This window comes from Vidua chalybeata, chromosome 6 (assembly GCF_026979565.1).
Source record: "Vidua chalybeata isolate OUT-0048 chromosome 6, bVidCha1 merged haplotype, whole genome shotgun sequence".
In the NCBI taxonomy this organism is placed as follows: domain Eukaryota; kingdom Metazoa; phylum Chordata; class Aves; order Passeriformes; family Viduidae; genus Vidua; species Vidua chalybeata.
This window is the reverse complement of record NC_071535.1, coordinates 8,924,987-8,951,451: the sequence shown is the minus strand read 5'-3', so window position 1 is coordinate 8,951,451 and position 26,465 is coordinate 8,924,987. Positions and strand designations below refer to the sequence as shown.

The window sequence follows — 26,465 nt, the reverse complement described above, 5'->3', positions numbered from 1 at the left end:
ATTTGGACTAACATGCTGAATCTCCCTAGAAGAAAGTTTTCTGACCAAATCTTTCACACTGATAAAAGGGAATGGAGGGAGAAGCTCTCACTGCTGTCACAAGGGCTGGTGCCTGTGCACACTGTGTAGGACAAAGTCTTTGCCTGGATTGCAAAGGATGGGAATCATCCCAGAATATGCAGTTCTGGAGCAGAATTTTCAATTACTAATCTACCCAGTCCTGGGCAGCCTGTAGATGTGGATTAGGACCTGGCCAGGAAACAGGACAAAAGCTTATTGAGAAGGGAAAATCGATGAGATGTTTGAAAATAAAGAGCTTTGATAGAAATTCAGCTTATCCACTGATATGTCCATCAGTCAAATGAAATGAGAAGAACACAATTTGCTTTCAGTTAGTGATGCAATAAAACTACCTTGTGGCAGAGGTCCCAAGAACTCTCTTCCTCCTACCCCATTCCTGAAGGGACTCTATGCTTAGAACTTGTGCGTCTTTAGTTCAGATGGAGATGCAGAGCCTCAACCAACCCCCCAGGGATATGGCTCTGAGAGGGTGTGATCAGTGCCTTATCCATGGGAATGCACAGAGGGGCACTGGGAAAGTGCTACCTTGGAGCAAGAGGTGCCCTCACTTAGGCAGGGAAGGATTTATAAAGGAAAGCTTGGCATCAATGGCAATCTGTAGGGCAAGAACAGCCACACACAAGCCAAGAATTGAGCTCACAGCCCAGGTGATTTTTTGAAGATGGGAAAATAGTTTTGACCACATCAAAAGACAAAGGGAGAATGGGCTGACACTTTTGGAAATGGGGATGAAGCTGGGTGAGTAGTGATAGAAATGCCATGCAATTCCTTCTGCCTCCTAATAAATGTTGATATAAAAGCTCAGTGGCTTTTGCCTGTAAGGCAAGTTTTAAAGCAAACCTCATATTGCTCTGGAGGTGTTTATTTGCTCATCCAGCAAGAGAAGAGAAAATACCCTGCAATTTGTCTCATCAGGTATAAAAAGCTCACCAGGTGGTAGAGAATAAAAACTAATTTGGGATGATATTATCTGTGCTGGAGAAAAAGGCACAACCACAAAAAAACATAAAATTCAGTGGCTTAGGTATCTGCTTTGTTTGCCTAATGGAAAGAATATACTAGAGGAGGTAAAAAATATCAGTCGATAAAATAATCTACCATGGTCTTGTTTCAAATTTCAAGCTAATTAAAAAAATTATTACCAAATATTTGTCGAAAGATATCATATACATATTGCATTAGACTATAAGGTTAAGTGCATATATAAATACATATATAAAGACATACGTCATATTGGTTTTTGAGACCAAAACCAATATCAACCTTTTTAACTTACTGTACTCATTGTAAGTGAATAAAAAGGGTTGATAATTATTTCTCTGGCTGTTCCAGTGGCATTCCAGGCAAATAGCTTCTCCAAGAAATTTCACTTTGAGATGGTGTGTTTTCAGTTCTGCAAAACAGCACTGATTTTACAATTCAATACCTCTAAAAATGATAATTAAAAGTTACAAACCTCTATTTTTTTTTCTTTTGTTTATTCAGGCTTCAAATCAATAGTCTACCTTGGAGGCATCAAATCCTCCCCCAAGCAGCTCTCACAGCTGCACAGACTGTTTTATGCTGTTTGGTGCATAGTGAGATGCCACTTTCTCTTTTTTTTTTTTTTCTGGGGCACAGAGGAGGAAGAAGCATATTCCAAAACCTGAGAAAGTACTAACAGTTTTCATGCAAAGATGCCAAATTATTAATGTGCTGGGAGAAACAGATGGAGGTTCCTTTATCTCAACCATGCTTCACCTCTTGAAACAGCAAAGAATATGGCCCAAAGGCAGAAGTGTCATTTCTTGCCTCATAGACATTTGTTCCCCAACCATTGAGAAATGTTTTTATCTTCCCTGTGCCATAATTACAGCACAGCAAAAGGCCAAGAAGGCACTGAACTACACCTGACTTGTCACTGGAGTTTGATATTTTAATGCAACATGTTCCATAGTTGCTTGTTTCTGTGTTTTATCTTAGCGCTTTAAGCTCTGTCATCTTGGGTGTAGTACTGCAAAGCAAGGTTATTTGTCTGTGTGCTAGAGGAGTTCCACCAGGCTCATCCCTCTTTCTCACTCTTCTGAAAAAAAGTCCTGCAGGTCACACAGATCAAGCTGACCCTTTCATCTATCTCCCACAGCCTCTGGAGAGGCTGGGCTTTCCTCTCTGCTCCCAGCATTTTGTATTTTTTCACAGATCTTTTTAGTCACTCACATCCTTGAGTAATAACTCCAGTTATTACTGCCCCCTCAGCTGCAGTCAGTACAACAGCTCACTCACAGCAACGCTTTCTCAGAGGCTGCACCAGCTCCCACCTTTCAGTGGGATCTTGCTGATTTTTCCCATCCCTCACCCCTCAGTCCTAGGACTTTTTGCTGAAACAGTCAATGCAGACCAGCCCCTGTAGCACCAGGTAGCACAGATCTCAGTCCCAGTGACTCTGTGCTCTGCAGAGTTTATCAGCCCAGCTGCAGTGAGAGCTCAGCAGAGACATGTTTGAACCTACTTTCCCATGTGAGTTGCAGTGTGACTCAACCTCCTCTGGAACAGGTGATTTTAGGAAGCAGCAGTGTCATTACTGAGAGATTCCAATTCCTCAGAAGCCCCAACCTGGACATGTCCATCTGCTTCAGCATGGACAAAGAGAGAGCAGGACTCTGCATATCTGGCAAAGGGGCTAACTAGGAGAGTATGGCAAACAGGCAAGGAGGCACAAGGCACAGTGATGTGATTATAGTTTGCACAGCAGCTGCTGGCCACTGTCAAGGGTATTGTTGGAAACTTTGCAGAAATGAGCTACAGGGCCTTGCTGTTGTGGCTCTGAGCTGACCCCACTCGTGCAGCCATGGAGCTACACAGCCCTGCAGCACAAACAGCCTGCAGGGCTAGTTTGTGCTCCTCACAGATCCTTTCTCAGGGAAGTCTCCTGATTATTCAAATAATTGTAAAACACTGTTAAAGATGAGGATGTGTTCTGCTGTCTCAGAAAACAATAACAGCAAAACACTTCCCACTTTATTGGTCTACAGGGTTATCATAATTACTGGAATGACTAGCTGGTGGGTTGCACTTATTGATTCTCTGCCAGGCTGTGGAAGTGCAGATGCAGGCACCAGTGTAATAAATCTAAGTACTAGGCTGACAGAATATGCTCTTGAGCCATGTAGCAGCTACTGCAAATCCTATCTGCGGAAAAGAGGGGCCATGATGGATAAATATCTTTTAATCAGCATGTTTGAGGAACACTTGATGTCTCAGGATTAAAAAAAAAAAAACAATAGACAACTGTTAGCAAATATGGAGAACATCCAATTAAAAGAATTTAGTCCCTGTACCACTATTTCAATTTTCATAGAAGGGCAGACAGATTCATCACCTTGTGCATAAAGACCTCAACATATTCCAATATGGTAGAATTTAATCTGTAGAAAACCTGTATATTTTGCTATGAGAATCTACTCTTTATAAACCTCTTAACTAAAGGAAATAGCTGCCTGATATAGCCTGCTAGCTACATCATCTTGCAACTTTTAATGTGTCAGAGAAATGTTTTCTTTTCCATCACACAGGTGGGGTTTGGGGTACAGGCAGCTGAAACCATGGAAAAGGACTGTAAGCCCTTGTCCTGGCAGCACACTGCTCAGTGTGAGGAAATCAGACAGCAAAAGTGATAAACAGGAGAAGAAATTCATGCTGGAATCCATGAGCAGTGGTGCAGCTTGTGTAAAGACCAGCTTGGGAAGCACTTTCTGTATTTAGTTACTGCATTAACTGTGTCAATGGCCTGTATCCACAAACCACATTAACAATCCTGGAGCACAGTCAGAGGGCATCTGGCCTCTCAGCCACAGCGGATCCTGCAGGAGGCAGAAAAGGCTGAGGACACCAAGCTGCGTTTACGCTCACACTGAAGAAAGACTGGCTCTGTAGAGAGCCAGACGGCTTCGGTTCTCACCTCACTGCTCATACTGCTGCTGTTTTCTGGAGCAATCAGAAATGCTGTTGTACCATATTAGCTCTTCAAGACAGACAGAGTCAGCTGCTTTCTAATTATAAGATACTGCTTCTTATTGGAACAGGGAGATGGGTTTCTCCTGAGCATCAAACCTCTGGATATAATCATTCCTGTTTTCTGTAGAATCTAGACAAAGAGTTTTAAATATTTTAGGTATATTTTCTTTTTAAATTGAAGTGTTGAGGCATAATTCCACCAGGCTCAGCTTTGCTGTCATTGAACTAGAAGCAGAACTGTGCCCTCCACTGCTAATATTGTATGGATGCTTTATAAACTCATTTTAATCTCCAGCCCACGTACCTTCTTTGCAAGTTAATGTGGCATGTTTCAAGGAGAAGTGAATGGAATCATGATGATCACAGAACTCTCCTGAGAGTTTCCACATCAGATAAGAAAATAAAGACTGATATCTTGGTCCTGAGGTCAGTGACAGGAAAATCATCACATTCAGCATCCCCTCCTCTTGACCATGCAATTTGCCTTTTGCAGAATGAATTGAGCTTGCAGAAATGTCCCTATGGATGTCCCTGAGAGTTGGATCCGATCCATAACTGTTTAAACTACACCTGTGAATTAAAGCTGCTTTACACACAACCTCTGAAAGACACTAAGCTGCAGGAATGCAAATAGATGATGGTGTATGATGACTTTAAATTATAGTAAAGTGATCCATGGAGAGGAAAAAAGCTGCTATCAAGAGAGTAAGGGAATGCAAAGAAAGACATTGGGAACTTTGATTTGTGTGCTTTGTTCATATAGCACTCCTCCCTGAGGGGGAGAAGTAGAGATGGATGCAAAATAGAGTGAGGAACCAGTGGGATATAGGTACCTGTAATCTGTTGTGTATAAATATGGATATAACTGTCTTCAGTATCTAATCAGCAGTGACTCTAGACTACTCCACAGTTCAGCAGCCCTGCCTCTGCTACCTTCATAAAAATCACCAAGTTAGAGGCTGCCCACATTTTCTTCCCTTCCTGTACAAGGAAGTTGCTCCCTACACCAAGCAGCCCTTGGAGGAGGCAGGGGGCTTTGCCACCCTGCTACTTTGTCATTGCTCCAGGGTGGCACATGGATGAGGAGACAACCAAGACATTCTGAGCAGTCCCAGCCAGGCATCCACTGCTGGGGCAGGCTCTCTTCAGGATTTAACAACTCCATTGTTCTGGGCATATTAACAGCAGCATCTCTGCATAAGCATGATAATGTATGTGCTGCATCAGTGACTGACATCATTCAAGCAATGGATTCATTGATTAGTTGCTCCCATTTCAGAGGAAGGTCTCCTGTGGTTTTTCATCCCACCCTCCTGAGTGCAATAGGCACTCAGTGTATGGAGAGAGTTTGCCAAAACAGCTCTCTCCCTTTTACCAAGCAACTGAGTTAAGGCAATGACAGGCTAGCCTCTAAGCATAATTTATACCATCTTTTCTTCTACATCAGACAATGTAAATGCTCCTTCCTGCCTCATTTTCCATTCAGGATATGCCTTGCTATTCCCTTCAACTCCAACTTGGTGAATATAGCAATGCATTTGGAGTGTACTCTCTGCATCTTGGTCCTACATAATTTCATTCTTCTGTTAACAGTCAGCCAATTTAAAAGACTTACAACTAATGCATGAGACTTTTCAAAAAGGCAGCATATGCTCCTAATTTCCTTTAACAGTCCATTTTCATTCAATGCATCTATTTTTCTCCATTCTCTGTAGACTAAAAGATTTCATTTGTATTCAAGTTTTCCTTGTAAAGAGAAGGTTTTTTGGGGAAGGGAGGCAATAACATCCTTTAAGTTCAGGCAGTTTGTTTCAAAGAAATATTTCCATTAAAAGAAAAAGAGCAAAAATGTATTTTTAAATTCTATCTTATTAGTGCATAATTTAAGTGGAGAAATGTCACTCTTCTATTATGCTAATGATTCTTAAAAAGGAGTAAAAAAATTTACCTGTAAGGAACAATCAAACATCTCTTCTTGCAACAGAAAGGCATCATTACAAGAGAAAAGAAGAGACACGTACATATTTAAATGAATGATCCAGTGTGAGGGTGCACAAAAGTAATTTGTGTCTTGAAGCTCTGCTGTCACTTAGATTATGCCTGATGAACATTTAAGGAATGTTCACAGGAAAAACATCTACTCAGATTATTTTATTTGGGAACAGGGAAGATAGCAACCATTTTTAGGGGACAAAACTTAATGGATTTTCTTTCAGCTCAGTAGATACATTGGTACTTGTAAATCTTTTCTAAGTGTGCCACTGTAATTATAAATCTTTTAGCTATATTTTTCATTAGAGAGCATTAGGGTAAATATTCTCTCTGAGAGAAGATATATTTGGCATATAGGTTTTTAAAGCTGACATTTAAGTACTCACTGCAGTGCTGCAGCTGTTCAATAACATTATTCTTATTGTTCATTATTTAGGGTTTATAGTCCTGAATACACTGTTCTTCTGCTTTAAAGCAACAAGACCCTATATTTACCAACCACATGTAGCCAGTTGTTACCTAGAAGAGAAAGAGGAGCCTGCAGGAAAACATATCTTGTCATTTTCTGATCTACTCTTGGCAATCCTGTATCCATTTTTCTGGAGGAACAAACTATATCCCGTAGATTTAACTAGCACAGTATGGCCCCTACACAAGGGAACAGAAGAGAATGTTTTTTGGAGGATTCCTCAGGGCTAGGTCTGTGTCTAGACCAGCTCAGCCGTGGGAAAACAGGTCAGAAGCAGTCAGTCCATCTCCCTTCTTCCTTCCCAGCTGCTTGCTCTGTTGGATAGCACAGATCCCATTTCAGAAGGCACAATTCTTCCCTTGCAAGAGCAGATCCATCCAAAGCCAGAGCAGCAGTGTGCACACCTTGATGTACATCGAGACCATGTAGTGATGCTCCATGATACAAAGTTGTCTTTGGCTAGAGCCATATTAAGAGCTGCAAGACCTAATTTGGCTTTCTATAGGCTGGTAATAAAACTTTCTTACTTTACCATCTTGCCATGTGCTGTATGTTACAGGTTTCTTAGGAATTCCCTGGGAATTCCATGGGATTAAGTTTATCAGGGCACTACAGCATGCTTAGCTCCAAGCACACACTCATATGCCATAGGCATCAATTGTGAGTGAAAAAGGAACATATTCAGAGCCCCCACTCATCATATTCACTGTCAGACAATTATCTCCAGCAAGCTCTGTCTGTTAATAATCCAGGGTGTGTGTAAATCTAACACCATGAGCAGAACAGCCTATCCTCATAATAATCTGGGCATTGCACTTACCAGTTTTGCTCAACTCACCTTGACACTGGCCAAGGCAAGCGGGATAATATGGATCCTTAGCATCTACCCTGAAATGCAGCTTTGGCAAAGCTCATAAGGAAACACTAGAGCATCTTCATTACCCTGGTCTAATATTCACTTGTCATTTTTCTTCTAATACTGCAATTTCCGTGCTTGGAACTCTGAGTGAAGTAGCAAAACACTCATTTTGCAGGTGAGTAAAATCAGGACAAAATCAATCACTAGCACAGAGAAGTGAAGTGATTTTCTGAGAGCAGTGGGATGCATACAGGAGAGCACCCACTCCTCAGATGTGCTAGACAGGGTGGAGAGGCTTGATGAGCAGCCAAAGGCAAGTGAACCTTAAAAAAGGAATTAGCAGTACTGGGAGTTTTCAGCTATATTCCTCTGAATTTTTTTTATTTGTTTTGGGTTTTTTGGGTTTTTCTGTAGCACAGCATGTGAGTTCTTAACATTGCCTCCAGAGTGAGAAAGTAAGCAAACAAAAAGAGCCATCAAGACTTTTCTTCCCATCAAGGGAGGAAATCTATGTAAAGTGGGACCCTCCTGCCCTGTTTAACACAGCATTGGGCCGCTGGGGAGAGCCCAAGCAGCTGAACCTTGTTCTAGAAAATGTTTTGTTCTCAGCTGTTAAGAAAACACAGATTTTATTCCAAACATTAAATGCAGCTTTTAAATACAACTTGTTTCTTCATATTACAATTTGCAGAGTCCCAGATGGTTTCCTGTACATTTTCACGGTACTTAAAATGCTAATGTATTCCAACTTCTTCAGATGTTGTTTAACACACACACAAGCATGGCATACACCTTAAGTGAGAGTGTGAATAAAGAGCAAAATCACAAAGCTAGAATCTGGATATTTTGCTAAATGCTACCACTAAACCTCTTCCTCCTCCCTCTGCCCCCTACCCCCACCCCAGCAAGAAAGAAATGGAAACATAAAGTCACATGGTTCAAGGCTCCCCTTCAGCAAGCTATAATTTAACCTCAGGTTATCCTGACATTCACATGCTGAAGGGAACACTTAGCACATGTCATTGTGTAAGAACAGCTAAATGAGAACAAAAATATAGGGAAAGAGGTCAGAAAGGAAAGAATAATAATACAAGCAATTTACAAACCTCTACAAAGTGCAGGCGACTTTGTAGCAGGCTGAACCTTGCCAGTGCATTTGCTCAGGACATTTAGTATTTGGGGAAATGTTAAAATGAAGCACTCACTACAGGTACAACTGCAAATATTTGAGGATAGAGGACAAACAAATATGCACACAATGGGCTAGTGGTCTGCTGAGGAATGGCAGAAACCTCATATCCCATTCCCTCAAAAAGCTGTCCCAAGCCTTTGTCCATGAAAATCTCCCACACAAAAATCTCAGTTTTACTCATCAGTGCATCACAAGTGTAAATATCACAGACACTGTGTTGGCAGGATGAATATTTTGGCAAATGGATTCCACATTTCCACACCTTACATCTCCATGGCAAATGATGAAAAAGAGTAAATACCAAAACGATGAACAATTGCAAATGTGAGGGCTAGTTATTGAGTCTGGCCATGCTATGAAGACTCTTCATCCTTGCAGATGAGGTGATTGAGAGCAAAAATGCTCCTGCACATGTGTGCTGCACAGGAGTAGATTAGCTTAACACAATTCCCTGGTGACTATAGATACCTGTAGCAGAACATATCAGTTCAAGGCCAGTAATTGAAATTTTGCTTTGCTCCATTTTTGTTATCACATAGGAACAGTTTTCTGTCCTAGTGATGCAGGATGTGGATACTCAGGGTGGAGTTTATGTCTTTGCTTGTGTGGGTGCCAGCAGCACCTGTGGAACAGCTCCAACATGGCCCAACAGAGATCCAGATTCCCAGGCTGACTAAAAAGCTTCCTTCAACATTTTTTGGTTTTCATACAAAAAAACCAAAAAACTTCCTTTTCAACTGGAGCTCAGAGTTATGCAGTGAAATCTCTATCCCTTGCAGGTGTGGCAGTCACTGTAAATACATGTTGGGCTCACAGAAGTGAGCAATTGTAGAGCTACCATTGCTAGCTGTCACCTTTGAATGCCTCCTTTCTACACATCCCTCATGTGCAAAAAGCTTTTTGGTCTGTCACTGGGTGGCAAAACACTAGAAGGGTGGAATGCAGAGGGGCTTCCCCAGCAAATCCTTATTTTGTTTCCTGACACCCTTTCTCTAGCACTTAATGCATGAAAATGGACTGTGTTGTGTTCTTCTGCTCTGCATGGGCTTGTCTGAGGGATTAAATATGCAGAGAACCACCAGGCTGAGCAGCCTGATGTCTTCTTCAGTTTCTGTTTGAGATATTATGGAAGACAGTTCAAAAGACCAGCAGATCTTGATAGCTACCCCATCAGCAAAGGATGACTGTATTATCAAAAATACTAAAATTAAAAAAAAAAAAAAGGTGGTTATTTTCTGTGCCATTTACAGCCTCCCATGAGTAACAGCCAGACACTCCCACTCATACAACACTCTAATATTTCATCGATCAAGGACATAACCCCGGTTATTTACAGATTGTAATGACAGTGCCCCTACTTGGATGTCACCATAAATAAACAGGTAAAACTGCTGAGTTTCAAGAAACTCAGCTTAATTGCCTGGAAGATGTTATTATTTTAATAAAAAAGAATGGCATGTTTAACGATTAAATTTATTTCAAGTGTGCAAGCAGGCTCCACTCAAGGAGAAGTATACCAAGCTTTCCACACACCTTGTGCTGTCAAAAAACAGCTCCTTACTTCTCATGAAAAAGTCTTTATTCAAATGACACAGAAAACTCTGCACACATGCTGCCTGAAAGCAAAGATTTTGGCTGTGATGGATTTCAGTAAACTACAGGCTCGCTAGTTCTCAAACACAACAGCTCCTATCAGATAAACTGTGTTTTGTAAACTGTAGGAGCATTTGAAGGGATCCAGCTCCTCAACAGCATCAATCCTGCCTTGTATTAAAATACAAGTCCTCCGGGCTTCACCCGGGTGCCCAGCCTGTCCGGGGGGAAACCCTCAGAGGACTGGTCCGCGGGGAGGATGTGGCGGGACCCGGATAGCTCCACCGTAAGGACGAGAGGGCTCCGAAGTGGCTTTATTCCTAGAGGCTTTATTTCAGGAGCGTAACATGAACTCTCCAGAAGGGAGCGAACTTCGGAAGCCCCGAGGAAAGGCGGGGCTGGGTATTAAGGGCAAAGGAGTAGGAGTGGTTAGGGTACAGAACAGCCAACGGGCAACGGGTAAAGGGGGGAGACAGAGTGGGGTGACGTACAGAGAACTAATCAGGGTACAGAGGAGGAGTGGTATTCTAACAGGAGCCAATGGGGATAACAGAATAACTGAACTTTCTGGAACTGGGGAGTATGCTAAACACTGATGGACAGCTCTTCTGGGGTGGAGAGCAGCAGCTGGTTGGCAACCTTTTCTAAACTGTTGCTGCCTCCCAAGGGAGAGCAGGAACCCCTCCCACACTGAGGGAGCGCTCCGTCCCTTCTGCCGGGTCACTGGGGAATAAGGCAAACTAGACTGGCCCCAGCACGGCCCCCTGAGCTCGCAGCTATCTGAGTTTGGAGCTCCACTGTCCACTTCTCTACGCCGCTGTCCCTGAGCTGCCCCACGACCGTGATATGGGAGGCCGGGACAAAGCCTCGCTGAAGTCCCGGCTGACAACAGCCACCGCTCTCCCCTCACAAACCCAGCCAGCCAGTGCAGCAGAGGTGGCTGTGAGATTGGCCAAGCATGGTTTTCTGTCGCTGCAGAGATGGACCCAAGGCATACACATACACCTGTGCAGTGACAACAATGGCTTCTTCTTTATTACAAATTGTTCTCAAGATTTATACCCCTAAAAAAGTCTGATCCTAAGGCACTAGTTACATCCAAACAGCTCATTCTATGCAATGGACAAAGCAATAGCTTATTGTATTTTATTGGTACAAAGCATTTAACGTCAATAATTCACTGGCAAGAGTTTACCACAAATTATTAAGGCACGTACGCTGCTGACTAAGGCACGTATCCTCTAACTACCAGTAACTCTGATGTGTTTTTCAGTTTTCATGCTAACGGCCTTGCTTTCTTCCTTGCCATGGATAAACTCGTATTTTATTCATTTCTTCTTCTGCAAACTCAGTCGTTTGCCCTGCAGGACAGCTGCTAAGCCCATCCAGAGTTTTCCCTTCCTGTTATTCCACACTCTTAGAGATGACATCCAGGAGGAGATATTCTGTCACCTTTCTGGGGATGGAGCTGAGGCTGATGGGCCTGCAGTTTCCTGGCTGCTTCTTAGTGCCCTTTAGGAAGACTGGCAAGATGCTGGCTTTCCTCCACTGCTCACGCCTCTCTCTGAGGGTGTCACCATCCCTGACCTGCTGGCAGAGCGCCCTGTGCCAGAGGCAGGAGCAGAGATTTCCCTTGGCCCCAAAAGGGAACGCTGGGCTCAGGCCGTGTGTCAGTGCGACCTGACAACGGGAGGAGAAGGCTGGGCCGGACGCTGCTGCCCAGGGACCAGAGGGACCCCACACCTCGGGATCTGGGCCTGTGCTGCAAACTCCCCACACTCTTCTTTCTCCCACAGAGAGAGGACCAGCACCTGGAGGAGGCCATGGGTGCTCCGGCTCAGGGAGTCACCACTGACAGCTGCCATCCCTCACAGCAAGCAGGAGGGCCCTGGTGCCAGGGAGCCAGGTGAGGGCAAAGCCGCCCTCCCACGGCCTGGCCCAGGGGCTCTTGTGGCAGGCGATGTGGGGCCCAGGGCAGAGGCAGGGGGAGGCAGGAGCTGCTCAGCCATGCCGTGGCTGGGAGCCTCCTTCCTCCCCAAGTGGGGCCCAGCTGGGCCAGGGCCGGCTCCTGGGACACCCGTGCCCACAATGGCCCCTGCTCTCCAAGGCCTCCAGCCCTGCCCATCAGCCAGGCAGGCAGGCAGGGACAGAGCAGCCCTTGGGGCCGATGCTGCTGCAGGCAAAGAGCCCCGCAGAGGTGCCCATGCCCGCTGCCATTGGCTCTGTGCCCTGCAGCCTGCAGGCTGTGTCGCCGTGCAGAGGCTGACCCCTGTGCTTCCCCAGGCCCTGGCAACAGCTCCCGTGCTGCCCAGGGCACCCACGGGCGCTGCTGGGGCCTCACACCAACCAGAACCAGCTGGGGTGTGACATCTCTGCTGCTCTGGGCACGGCTCTCGGGCAAAGCCCTCGCGTGTCCCTGGGCTGGGAGCAGTGCCCAGGTCGGGCTTGGCAGAGCCCGTCCGCTCCTGGAGGGCTGGGGGCACTGCTCTGCTCCGGCCCGGCCGGGTCTGGGGGGCCTTTGGCATTCCTGCTTGCCCTTCCAGCTGCCAGGGATGAGCCGGAGCTCAATGGCCCCAGCCTGGCCGGACAGTCAGGACTGGAGCCTTCCCGTGGCTCCCCAGCACCCAAGACCATCAGCCCCAGCTCGGAAACACTGCCTAACAGGGTTTGCCAATCTTTTTTCCTGTTAGACCCTTGAAGGCATTTTGAAAGTAACATTGCTTGGCAACTTCTTCAAGGAACAAAAGTGACACGCTTCTAATCAGTAAAAGGTTTATTGGTTTCTTTGTACTTTCTATCTGGTATCCTTATGCTTCCTTCAGCATTCCGGAAAATAATGAAAATCTAACAAATTCTTCGGAGAAGGTTCTGAATCCACTGTTAGGAGAAGTCTCTAAATTCACTCTTTCTCTTAAATACATTCTTGACATATAGTTAAGTAGCTGCTCCTGTAACAGACAAAGATCTAGTGATTTCCCCGACTGGACAACACAACATGATGTTATACACACCGGTACACTAAAACACTTTTGTTCCCGGGGAGTTACAAAGTTGCAGGCTCTTCTCGAGGCCCTGAATTAATTCTGCACACCCATTCATACCTCCATTTCCTCCCCGTGCTCAGCTTTCACCTAGAGTTCCCAGGGAACAGATCTTACATACTCACCTCAAGCAATAATCTACGTCTGTCTTCCCAACTCTCTTTCTCTTCACTGAGCTCTGCTGATCTACAAAATAACTTTGGGCCCTCTGCACAAAACAAAGAACCAATTAATAGGCTTAAACACTTTGGATTGTGCTGCTGCTTCTAACAATGATGGACAACACAGCAATAATGTTCTTCAGAAGTCAATTCTTCCCATCCTTCCTGTTCGCTTGCCCCCCACCAGACGTTGGCTCCAACAGAAACGTTCCCTACTGCAGCCTGGTGTACGAAGAACCATGAAAGGCAGCAGCAGTTTTCCTCAACGTGCTGCAATCTAAATTGCACTGAAATAGCAGCTGTTTCATTAGGAGCTCAGCACCAGGATCGCACTTCTTCCCCCAGAATTGAGGCCTGCTAAGGACTGAGCTCTCCATTTTAACACACTCTGTAAATCAGACAGGCTAGAAGATTGCTGGGCACTAACTCTGTGAACACAGCAATACGTTTCAGCAGCGTCATCGAATCAGTCTCGAGAAATGCACATCATTTAAGCCTGTCTGAAGATTCCATTCTACAAAACATATAACAAGCAATTGCTGGCCTTTGCAATTTTGGGGGACTCTGTATGTTTCCTTTGGTTGTTGTTTTCTTTGTTTCTAAATACAAAATGCACTGGATTCAGAAGAGAAAACCCCAGACTCATTAGGACGAAGAACCACAGGGACATATGTGGCTGACAAGAGCATTCAACATTCCTAATGTTGAAAGACAGGAAAAAGTTAAAGATGATATAAATACCTGAAAGGATCCAAAATATCTAGGTAAACTGTCAAGTGGCTAATGTTTTGGTAAGCTCTAAAAGTCCAGATTCCTATTAGGCAATTACCTGAAAGAAAAGAAAGCCAGAAATCTTCTTGGCCTTTATTTTACCAGGACTTTCTTACGGGATGCTACCACAACTTTGACCACAAGTAAGGATGCCGAATTTTGACTAGAAAACATTCATAAGCAGGCAGCATTTTTTCCTCCTCACAGAATTCCAGAAACAGTTTTTAAAAAAATACAAAAGGGGGTAAAGAAATTCTGTCGTACCTCTTGGGCGTTCATCATCATCTTTGGAGAAAAAGAAAACTCCAGCACTCCCTGTGCGTGGTAAAGAAAGAAACCTAGACAAGAACAAAGGGATTTTAGCATCCTAAATTGTACTATCAAATCCCACAAAGACAAGTTAAAACTGTAGTGCTTCAGAGAAAGCATTGGTATACATTGAAAAGCTTTATTCCCCAGTAACCAAATAGAGCCTTCTATTAAAAAAATAAACCACTTCTTAAAAGAAAACTGACTGTGTCTTTGGCTTTTGGCCAAACTCAGTTTGGAGTTGTTTAAACCAAAATGACCCAGTTAATTTCTTGTGCTCAACGTCTCTCTCTTCATATTCAACTTCACATCACGTGGGCTGCTGGGCATTTTGACTCTGGGCAGCACAAATGGTTTTCCAAGATGACTTTCATTGCTCAGAGGTGTGCAATGTCAGTTTCCCATTTCCTGAGCGCTGCTATTAATATTCCCACACCATCCAACTACTACAGCCAAGTAGACAACAAATAGAAACGGAACTTGCATTTCTTGGTCCTTTTCAATTTCTCACGTCTCAGGCTCATCAGCACCCTCAGAACGGCTGTCTTGGAAACGTGAAGCCTCCTGCCATGTGACTTTTACCGGCTTTATTGTTCCAAGTCTGCAAGGCTCTGCAATAACAGCACCAAAAAAGAAACAAAGCCGCCAAAACCAGATTATTCCTCCACTTGTCAGGAAAAGTTCCTCCTTTCAAGACAAATATTTACAGTGGAGAAGACAGATTTAGGAAGGACAGAATCTGCTCCTGCCTGATTTTCTGAGCTACATCTCTGCTCCAGGATTTTCCAGTTTGTTCTAGGGATCTCTTCTGTATTCATAAGCATTTATCATTGCATTCAGAAGACACTGAATTCCTTCTGAATTCAGCACAAGTGTGGGAGGCTGGTTGCTTTGTCTTGTTGCATTGGTTTCTTTTTTTTAATATTTGGCATAACTTCACACAGTTTCTCTTCTCTCCTTCAGGACTGTGACTCGATTTAATGTTGTTTCATCTTCTTTTCACAAGGCCTCATTTTATCTACGGTAAGAACACCCCGGTGATCATGTGTCATTCCGTTTCCTTTTTCTAAAGGTCCAAGAATACAATTCAGTAACAAACAGAATGTTCAACTCCAGGATTTAGCTCCTCCCTCTACATTAACACAAATTTCCTTTAAAATCTCGTTGGGTTCTATGAAACTTGGTAAGACTGGTGTGTCACCTTTCTCCCTGTTTGAGAAATTCAGGGCATGACAACAAGCTTTTTCACCACTCAGCAAAAACCGCAATGCCTTCTCAAAGCATGCCTTTCAGAATGCCTGAGATGCAAGCATGAGTTACCTCTCATTAATCCACCACAGCCTCGGCAAGCAGAAATTAAGATCAAAATGCTTCTGCCTAATTACTGACTTCTGCTGCTGAAAACCCCCTGCATCCTGATGACCTTTACACCATGTTGCCCTACAGTGCCTTCCAGAAGCTCTTCCTTAGAAATGGCACCGTTAGAAGGGTTCTGCTGTTACCTTCTTTGATGCACAAGTCCTCTGTGTCTCCAAAGAAGGAAAGCTTGAAAGCACTCGGCTCCTGAGCTGCGTCGTTCTCAGGCAAAGGTCCCAAATGGTCATCTGGGGCAGAGTCCTGCACGTCCTCTTTGTCCCAGGGTATTTCCACAGTCTTTTCTGGTTTGTTCTTTCAAGGTCCAAGCAAGTTTTTTAAATCAGCAGCAATACAGCAATCGATTTCTTCAGGCATTTGAGGCAGTGTGTCACTCTCTTCTCTCTTCTTCCTTTTGGCTTTACTGAAATGAGATTGTTCAAGGATAGCAACACAGCACACGTCCTTTTCAAAGACAGCTTCCCTGAGAGCCACCTGGCTCTGAATGTCTCCCTAACCGTATCCAAGCCCATCAAGGAGTGGTTCCTTTTCAAGGGTAAGCAGTGGGGAAACATCTGAGGTTGGAGTCGAAGGGCAAGAACAAGAGTCCTTTTTCATTTGCTACGTCCTTAAGAGACTTTTCACTCAATACATGGCAAGACAGAAATCAAGGTATTTAGCATAAGACCACTTTCCTGCCAGTAGAAATGCCAAGAGCTAATATGGTTTTCTCACAGACCTGCAAATCTCAAGGTTCCTGCACTGACCGCTCTTACCTTCACTTCCGGCGGCGAACAGATGGAAAGAAAGAAAAGATGACACTACGTGCTGCTGTTGTAGGTCCCAGTTGAGGCCCGATGTCGCAGGCAGGAGCGGTTGCTCCTGCGGGACACCCCTGACGGTGCCCCACTGCGCCTGGGCCTCTGAGCCCTTGCTGCTGTCCTGCTGCTCCTGTCCTGGCGACTCCTGGACAGGACAGGTTGATTCGAGGCCCGGCGCTGCAGGCGGGAGCGGCTGCGTCTGGGGGATGTCCCTGACGATGTCTCCCTTCGCCTGGGCCTCTCAGCGCTTGATGTTGTCCTGTGGCACCTGTCACGGCGACTCCTGGACCGGACAGGCGGACGCTGGGCCTGACCTTGCTGGCGGGAGCGGCTGCGTCTGGGGGATGTCCCTGACGACGTCTCCCTTGGCCTGGGCCTCTCAGTCCTTGGTCTTGTCCGGCTGCTCCTGTCACAGGGACTCCTGGACCGGACAGGCGGACTCTGGGCCTGACCTTGCTGGCAGGCGCGGCTGCGTCTGGGGGATGCCCGTGAAGGTGTCTCCCTTGGCCTGGGCCTCTCAGTCCTTGTGGTTGTCCTCCTGCTCCTGTCACAGGGACTCCTCGATCGGACAGGTCCATCTGGGGCCCGACCTTGCTGGCGAGAGCGGGTTGGCCTGCAGCCGGGCCCAGCACGTCTGGAATGGACCCTGTCCTCAGGGTCAGACGAGGTGCTGTACGTTGAGCTTGATGTGCTGGGGTTGCTGTTGTCCAGTGAAGAAGACAGCAGAGACTGCAGCCATACTGTGTGCTGGTGGCTGCTGCTGGTCTCCGCAGATGGAGACTGGGGATCCAGCCCCGATGGCACCAGGGTGCTGGAGCTGGGGCTGATGGCCTCAGGTGCTGAGGAGCCATGAGCAGGCTCCAGTCCTGACTGTCTGGTCAGGCTGGGGCCACTGAGCTCTAACTCAACCCTGGAAGCTGTAAGGCCAAGCAGGAATGTGAAAGACCACTCAGGCCCGAGGCAAGCCAGGCCAGAGCAGAACCCCCAGCCCTTCAGGAGCAGACGGGCTCTGCCAAGCCCAGCCTGGGCACTGTCCCCAGCCCAGGGGCACCGGCTGCTTTGCCTCCTACCCGTTCCGAGACCAGCGCAGCTGTCACACTCCCAGCTCTCTATGTGGTTTCTCAGGCCAGAGCAGCGCCTGTGGGTGCCCTCAGCAGCGCAGGAGGAGCACAGGAGCAGTTCCCAGGGCCTGGGGAGGCAAACGGGCTCGTGGACAACGTGTCCACAGCACAGGATTGTCCAGACAAATTCTTCTGTTTCTTTCCCCTGTGAGCCCTTGAAGTGACACACGTATCCTGCAGAGCCTCAGGTGCAGCTCCCCAGCTTACCCCTCTTCCTCTGCGTCCTCCCTGCCTCCCGGGTAAAGGCAATCCCTGGCAGTGCACCTGCTGTGCCTCTCTCCTAGATCCGCAAAGGCATAGTTGTCCTCCCATGCTGGGTCTCTGATGGAGAAAGGAAAAGCTGATGAGTTTCTGATGTCCTGCCCTCATGGAGGTACAGGTTGTCCCCGCTCTTTCTCCAGCGCTTTTCCAAGTCCTGCGTGAAGCTGAAGCCCAGACTCACAGGGCACATAGCACAGCACTTGCACCTCCTGTCCTGTGAGCCAGGCAGAAGGACACCAACCTGAAGGGAATTCGGATCCCCATGGTGAACATTTCAACTGTGAATGCCGCCTTGTCTCTGCACAGGGCGGCACCTCCTGTCCTGTGAGCCAGGCAGAAGGACACCAACCTGAAGGGAATTCGGATCCCCATGGTGAACATTTCAACTGTGAATGCCTCCTTGTCTCTGCACAGGGGGCACTGGAAGGCTAAAGCACCAGCGCACATGGCCTGTCCCTGCAGGGCAAACAGAAGCAGGGTGAGCAAGGCCCTGGTGCTGCTGAGCACCTGCTGTGCCCCGGGGCGGAGGGGATGGCTCCTACCTGGATGCAGTCCCTGTGGAACCAGGCCCTTTTGCACGCTGGGCACACCAGGGTTCTGAAGGTCTTTCTATCCTCCACAGGCTCCATGCAGATGAGGCAATCGGTGCCCGGCTCTGGAGTCGCCTCCACGTCCTGCTCTGGACTGTGCTCAGGGCAGAAGGAGCTGGAGGAAAATGGATGGGCAAAGTGAGAAATGTTGGATCTTCTCCCAGGGGCGACCAGGAGTGGGGAGGAGGTACCTGTAATCTGGAATATACTGTGTGACACAGCCGCCCTCCTTGGCACAGGGCAGGTGGAACCATCTGTCACAGTCCTCCTTGCAACACATGATGGTTGCCCCGCTCTGGCCACAGACGCAGCAGTGCTGGAAAGAGCCAAGCAGCCCCATCAGCAGCAGCCTCGGGGCCTCCCCAGGCAGCCCCACGGCTCCAGGCAGGGCGTAGGATGTGGCCACTGCTGGGTCTCAGCCCACAGAGCCGTCTGGCGGAGGAGGCTCCTGTGCCAAAGCCTCTGTGCAGCTGCTGGGAGCCAGACTTTGTCCCACAGCCGGCCGGAAGGGCAGGCCTTTCATTCCAAGTGTCTGGGCTCAGCTCTGGCAAACCTGGCCTGGCACAAATCTCCCTGCTCTTGTCAGGCTCTCACCTTTTGTGCCGCCTGCCGAACTGCAAATTGGATATCTCTAGGAAAAAATCCCACGAATCCAAGATAATCGTCGTCTCGACGAAAAAGTAGAGTGGCAAAGAACTGCAGCAAAGGGGATGAGCAGATGAGGAGAGAGAGGCAGGAACTGCCCATTGCAATGGTGGAGGGAGCGCCCGGAGCCACTCACCAGGCAGAACTCATGGGCACAGACCCCGCAGTCCTCCAGTTTGTCACCGCAGATGTCCCGGTCAGCCTCTGCACGTCGACACAGCATGCAGGCTGCAGGGCACAGAGCCAATGGCAGCGGGCATGAGCACCTCTGCGGGGCTCTTTGCCTGCAGCAGCATCGGCCCCAAGGGCTGCTCTGTCCCTGCCTGCCTGCCTGGCTGATGGGCAGGGCTGGAGGCCTTGGAGAGCCGGGGCCATTGCGGGCACGGGTGTCCCAGGAGCCGGCCCTGGCCCAGCTGGGCCCCACTTGGGGAGGAAGGAGGCTCCCAGCCACGGCATGGCTGAGCAGCTCCTGCCTCCCCCTGCCTCTGCCCTGGGCCCTACATCGCCTGCCACAAGAGCCCCTGGGCCAGGCTGTGGGAGGGCGGCTTTGCCCTCACCTGGCTCCCTGTCACCAGGGCCCTCCTGCTTGCTGTGAGACATGGCAGCTGTCAGTGGTGAGTCCCTGTCCTGAAACGCCACCGTCTCCTCCAGGTGCTGGTCCTCTCTCTGTGGGAGAGAGAAGAGTGTGGGGAGTTTGCAGCACAGGCCCAGAGCCACGAGGGCACCAGTCCCTGGTCAGCCCTGCGTGAGCCCTGCTCCTGTCCGCCTTCTCCTCCCGTCGTCACGTCGAGGAACACCGCAGTCTGCTCTGGTTGTTCCTCCGCTGATTCTGGGCAGGGAGAGGCAGGTGAGCCTGCAGCACAGGCCCAGATCCCGAGGTGTGGGGTCCCTCTGGTCCCTGGGCAGCAGCGTCCGGCCCTGCCTTCTCCTCCCGTTGCCAGGTCGCACTGACACACGGCCTGAGCCCAGCGTTCCCTTTTGGGGCCTTGGTCGCACGGGTCACAATGGCCACTCTGACATCAGCATCGTGCAGCCAAAATCGGGGCAGCCACAGCCTCAGGTCCCTGGCAACCACTCGAGGCGGCCCCCTTGGGAACCCAGGTTCTCAGATGGGTGCAAAGGTTTGGTCAGCAGGGAACCAGGCAGGGACTCCTGCAGCGAGTGCAGGGTCAAATGCCAGGCCCCGAGGCAACCATCGGGCACTGCTCTGCTGCTGCTCCTGGGGCTGCTCCTGCAACTTTCACACAGACACAGAGCTGCCTGCTCTGTCTCAACCCTGTTCAGCACTGGACAGCAGGACACAGTAAAATGTTGTCTTGGCTATATGATCGAATTATTTATAGTGGAAGAGAGACAGTCCGGGACCTGAGATGTTAGAAGAAGAAATTTTTAGGTGGGAGGAGATGATGGAGTGGCTTTTGGCTGGACTTTTCTTGTTGACCATGGACTGAACCAGATTCTTCTGCAATTGAGACTGCATTTTAGGGGGATGCAGTGGTGACCCAAAGAGACCTGCTTCAGCAACCACCAGCACAGGAATGGCAAGAACAGAGAAAAGCTGAGGAGGGAATGATGCCCTCTGTCTTCAGGAAGAAGATGATCTCTGTTCTTGGACCTTTGGCCCCAGGGGAAAATGGGGGGGACTGTAGTCCCAAGATGAGAAGCTGAACTGTTGTCTCTTTTAGTCCGTAGCAAAGCATCCTTAAAAAAACCCTATAAGCAGTCTATCCATGCACAGTAATAAAAGCACTGTAACATAGAAAAAGAAAGTGTCATACTAACAAATTTTCTCCGGGGCAGTTACCATGTATAACATGGAAACACAGGAAGTAACAACTGTCTTTCCTGGGGGATCTATAGTACAAAAGAGACTCTTCTCTCCCTTGATAAACTAAATATTGATTATCTAAAGGGTAACAACTTAATCAAGAATCCCAAGTGATGTCTCACTGTAGTTATTTTAAAAATTAAGTGAAAAGAAAAGTGGTTTAGAAAGTCTTCATCCTAGATTGAGTGTGTACATCTTATACAGTAATCATAGTTTAATAAAGTTTTTTTTTTTTTTCATTTGTTATTAAACTTGCGCCTGCTCTGCTCTGTTCCTATTAACATCTCACAACATTTCTGTTGGGAAGGTGTATTTTCATAAAAGCACTAGCATTGCGCCAGTGTCAAACCATAACACACACAAAAAAAAAAAAAAAAAAACAACCCAAACCCTGCTGCAAACATTGAATTGACACAAAAAGCATATTCCTCTTCAGAAACACAGGCTAACACTTTGGACCAATGTTTTTTCCTATTAGATCTTTGAAAGGATTTCCAAAGTAACATTGGCAACTTCTTCAAGGAACAAACAGGAAATGCTTCTGACCTGGAAAAGTAGATTTATTGATTTGCTTTCACTTTCCTTTTGGAATCCTTACGCTTTGCCTGGCATTCCAGAAAATCATGAAAATCCAACATAATATTAGAGGAAGTTTCTGAATTCAGAGTTTTTCTCGAGGACTTTCTTTACATACATACAAGGAAGTGTGCCTGTAACATACAGAGATGCAGTGGTTTCCCTGACTGGCCATCACAAGATGACGTTATACACTCCTCTATACTAAAAAACTTCTGTTGCCTGGGAATTACAAAGCTTCAAGCACTTCTAGAGGCTTTCCCCTGTGCAACTTCACTAGGTCCCTCTCTGCTCAACTCTCAAGCCTGTCCAGGTCCTCAGTGAAAGGCAGCACAGCCGTGTGGTTCATCAGCCCCTGCTCCCGCTTCTGTCCCATCAGCAAACGTGCTGAGGTGTATTAAAATACAAGTCCTCCGGGCTTCACCCGGGTGCCCAGCCTGTCCGGGGGGAAACCCTCAGAGGACTGGTCCGCGGGGAGGATGTGGCGGGACCCGGATAGCTCCACCGTAAGGACGAGAGGGCTCCGAAGTGGCTTTATTCCTAGAGGCTTTATTTCAGGAGCGTAACATGAACTCTCCAGAAGGGAGCGAACTTCGGAAGCCCCGAGGAAAGGCGGGGCTGGGTATTAAGGGCAAAGGAGTAGGAGTGGTTAGGGTACAGAACAGCCAACGGGCAACGGGTAAAGGGGGGAGACAGAGTGGGGTGACGTACAGAGAACTAATCAGGGTACAGAGGAGGAGTGGTATTCTAACAGGAGCCAATGGGGATAACAGAATAACTGAACTTTCTGGAACTGGGGAGTATGCTAAACACTGATGGACAGCTCTTCTGGGGTGGAGAGCAGCAGCTGGTTGGCAACCTTTTCTAAACTGTTGCTGCCTCCCAAGGGAGAGCAGGAACCCCTCCCACACTGAGGGAGCGCTCCGTCCCTTCTGCCGGGTCACTGGGGAATAAGGCAAACTAGACTGGCCCCAGCACGGCCCCCTGAGCTCGCAGCTATCTGAGTTTGGAGCTCCACTGTCCACTTCTCTACGCCGCTGTCCCTGAGCTGCCCCACGACCGTGATATGGGAGGCCGGGACAAAGCCTCGCTGAAGTCCCGGCTGACAACAGCCACCGCTCTCCCCTCACAAACCCAGCCAGCCAGTGCAGCAGAGGTGGCTGTGAGATTGGCCAAGCATGGTTTTCTGTCGCTGCAGAGATGGACCCAAGGCATACACATACACCTGTGCAGTGACAACAATGGCTTCTTCTTTATTACAAATTGTTCTCAAGATTTATACCCCTAAAAAAGTCTGATCCTAAGGCACTAGTTACATCCAAACAGCTCATTCTATGCAATGGACAAAGCAATAGCTTATTGTATTTTATTGGTACAAAGCATTTAACGTCAATAATTCACTGGCAAGAGTTTACCACAAATTATTAAGGCACGTACGCTGCTGACTAAGGCACGTATCCTCTAACTACCAGTAACTCTGATGTGTTTTTCAGTTTTCATGCTAACGGCCTTGCTTTCTTCCTTGCCATGGATAAACTCGTATTTTATTCATTTCTTCTTCTGCAAACTCAGTCGTTTGCCCTGCAGGACAGCTGCTAAGCCCATCCAGAGTTTTCCCTTCCTGTTATTCCACACTCTTAGAGATGACATCCAGGAGGAGATATTCTGTCACCTTTCTGGGGATGGAGCTGAGGCTGATGGGCCTGCAGTTTCCTGGCTGCTTCTTAGTGCCCTTTAGGAAGACTGGCAAGATGCTGGCTTTCCTCCACTGCTCACGCCTCTCTCTGAGGGTGTCACCATCCCTGACCTGCTGGCAGAGCGCCCTGTGCCAGAGGCAGGAGCAGAGATTTCCCTTGGCCCCAAAAGGGAACGCTGGGCTCAGGCCGTGTGTCAGTGCGACCTGACAACGGGAGGAGAAGGCTGGGCCGGACGCTGCTGCCCAGGGACCAGAGGGACCCCACACCTCGGGATCTGGGCCTGTGCTGCAAACTCCCCACACTCTTCTTTCTCCCACAGAGAGAGGACCAGCACCTGGAGGAGGCCATGGGTGCTCCGGCTCAGGGAGTCACCACTGACAGCTGCCATCCCTCACAGCAAGCAGGAGGGCCCTGGTGCCAGGGAGCCAGGTGAGGGCAAAGCCGCCCTCCCACGGCCTGGCCCAGGGGCTCTTGTGGCAGGCGATGTGGGGCCCAGGGCAGAGGCAGGGGGAGGCAGGAGCTGCTCAGCCATGCCGTGGCTGGGAGCCTCCTTCCTCCCCAAGTGGGGCCCAGCTGGGCCAGGGCCGGCTCCTGGGACACCCGTGCCCGCAATGGCCCCTGCTCTCCAAGGCCTCCAGCCCTGCCCATCAGCCAGGCAGGCAGGCAGGGACAGAGCAGCCCTTGGGGCCGATGCTGCTGCAGGCAAAGAGCCCCGCAGAGGTGCCCATGCCCGCTGCCATTGGCTCTGTGCCCTGCAGCCTGCAGGCTGTGTCGCCGTGCAGAGGCTGACCCCTGTGCTTCCCCAGGCCCTGGCAACAGCTCCCGTGCTGCCCAGGGCACCCACGGGCGCTGCTGGGGCCTCACACCAACCAGAACCAGCTGGGGTGTGACAGCTCTGCTGCTCTGGGCACGGCTCTCGGGCAAAGCCCTCGCGTGTCACTGGGCTGGGAGCAGTGCCCAGGTCGGGCTTGGCAGAGCCCGTCCGCTCCTGGAGGGCTGGGGGCACTGCTCTGCTCCGGCCCGGCCGGGTCTGGGGGGCCTTTGGCATTCCTGCTTGCCCTTCCAGCTGCCAGGGATGAGCCGGAGCTCAATGGCCCCAGCCTGGCCGGACAGTCAGGACTGGAGCCTTCCCGTGGCTCCCCAGCACCCAAGACCATCAGCCCCAGCTCGGAAACACTGCCTAACAAGGTTTGCCAATCTTTTTTCCTGTTAGACCCTTGAAGGCATTTTGAAAGTAACATTGCTTGGCAACTTCTTCAAGGAACAAAAGTGACACGCTTCTAATCAGTAAAAGGTTTATTGGTTTCTTTGTACTTTCTATCTGGTATCCTTATGCTTCCTTCAGCATTCCGGAAAATAATGAAAATCTAACAAATTCTTCGGAGAAGGTTCTGAATCCACTGTTAGGAGAAGTCTCTAAATTCACTCTTTCTCTTAAATACATTCTTGACATATAGTTAAGTAGCTGCTCCTGTAACAGACAAAGATCTAGTGATTTCCCCGACTGGACAACACAACATGATGTTATACACACCGGTACACTAAAACACTTTTGTTCCCGGGGAGTTACAAAGTTGCAGGCTCTTCTCGAGGCCCTGAATTAATTCTGCACACCCATTCATACCTCCATTTCCTCCCCGTGCTCAGCTTTCACCTAGAGTTCCCAGGGAACAGATCTTACATACTCACCTCAAGCAATAATCTACGTCTGTCTTCCCAACTCTCTTTCTCTTCACTGAGCTCTGCTGATCTACAAAATAACTTTGGGCCCTCTGCACAAAACAAAGAACCAATTAATAGGCTTAAACACTTTGGATTGTGCTGCTGCTTCTAACAATGATGGACAACACAGCAATAATGTTCTTCAGAAGTCAATTCTTCCCATCCTTCCTGTTCGCTTGCCCCCCACCAGACGTTGGCTCCAACAGAAATGTTCCCTACTGCAGCCTGGTGTACGAAGAACCATGAAAGGCAGCAGCAGTTTTCCTCAACGTGCTGCAATCTAAATTGCACTGAATTAGCAGCTGTTTCATTAGGAGCTCAGCACCAGGATCGCACTTCTTCCCCCAGAATTGAGGCCTGCTAAGGACTGAGCTCTCCATTTTAACACACTGTGTAAATCAGACAGGCTGGGCACTAACTCTGTGAACACAGCAATACGTTTCAGCAGCGTCATCTAATCAGTCTCGAGAAACACACATCATTTAAGCCTGTCTGAAGATTCCATTCTACAAAACATATAACAAGCAATCGTTTTGCTGGCCTTTGCAATTTTGGGGGACTCTGTATGTTTCCTTTGGTTGTTGTTTTCTTTGTTTCTAAATACAAAATGCACTGGATTCAGAAGAGAAAACCCCAGACTCATTAGGACGAAGAACCACAGGGACATATGTGGCTGACAAGAACATTCAACATTCCTAATGTTGAAAGACAGGAAAAAGTTAAAGATGATATAAATACCTGAAAGGATCCAAAATATCTAGGTAAACTGTCAAGTGGCTAATGTTTTGGTAAGCTCTAAAAGTCCAGATTCCTATTAGGCAATTACCTGAAAGAAAAGAAAGCCAGAAATCTTCTTGGCCTTTATTTTACCAGGACTTTCTTACGGGATGCTACCACAACTTTGACCACAAGTAAGGATGCCGAATTTTGACTAGAAAACATTCATAAGCAGGCAGCATTTTTTCCTCCTCACAGAATTCCAGAAACAGTTTTTAAAAAAATACAAAAGGGGGTAAAGAAATTCTGTCGTACCTCTTGGGCGTTCATCATCATCTTTGGAGAAAAAGAAAACTCCAGCACTCCCTGTGCGTGGTAAAGAAAGAAACCTAGACAAGAACAAAGGGATTTTAGCATCCTAAATTGTACTATCAAATCCCACAAAGACAAGTTAAAACTGTAGTGCTTCAGAGAAAGCATTGGTATACATTGAAAAGCTTTATTCCCCAGTAACCAAATAGAGCCTTCTATTAAAAAAATAAACCACTTCTTAAAAGAAAACTGACTGTGTCTTTGGCTTTTGGCCAAACTCAGTTTGGAGTTGTTTAAACCAAAATGACCCAGTTAATTTCTTGTGCTCAACGTCTCTCTCTTCATATTCAACTTCACATCA

At 47.7% G+C, this 26,465-nt stretch overlaps 1 protein-coding gene across 1 annotated transcript; it reads right to left on the bottom strand.

The window, feature by feature from the left end:
* Positions 1-15,210: 15,210 nt before the first annotated feature.
* Positions 15,211-20,208, bottom strand: LOC128790210 (PHD finger protein 7-like). Its single transcript, XM_053946772.1, has 11 exons — positions 19,810-20,208; positions 19,389-19,480; positions 19,202-19,303; positions 18,799-18,923; positions 18,560-18,722; positions 18,367-18,473; positions 17,964-18,077; positions 17,706-17,824; positions 16,591-17,552; positions 15,964-16,238; positions 15,211-15,479 (listed from the first exon to the last, which is right to left on the bottom strand). Exons 1-9 carry the CDS (start codon positions 19,850-19,852, stop codon positions 16,636-16,638), a joined length of 1,782 nt encoding a protein of 593 aa, XP_053802747.1. The 5' UTR covers positions 19,853-20,208; the 3' UTR covers positions 15,211-15,479; positions 15,964-16,238; positions 16,591-16,635.
* Positions 20,209-26,465: the final 6,257 nt, after the last annotated feature.

Bases quoted from the DNA above. Each gene is read 5' to 3' on its own strand.
- LOC128790210 (XM_053946772.1), bottom strand. From the start codon at position 19,852: ATGTCTCACAGCAAGCAGGAGGGCCCTGGTGACAGGGAGCCAG. The intron at 18,723-18,798 runs GTACCTCCTCCC...ATTTTCCTCCAG, and splicing joins CAGTATATTCCAGATTACAG to CTCCTTCTGCCCTGAGCACA. The intron at 17,825-17,963 runs GTAAGCTGGGGA...TTGCCTCCCCAG, and splicing joins GAGGACGCAGAGGAAGAGGG to GCCCTGGGAACTGCTCCTGT.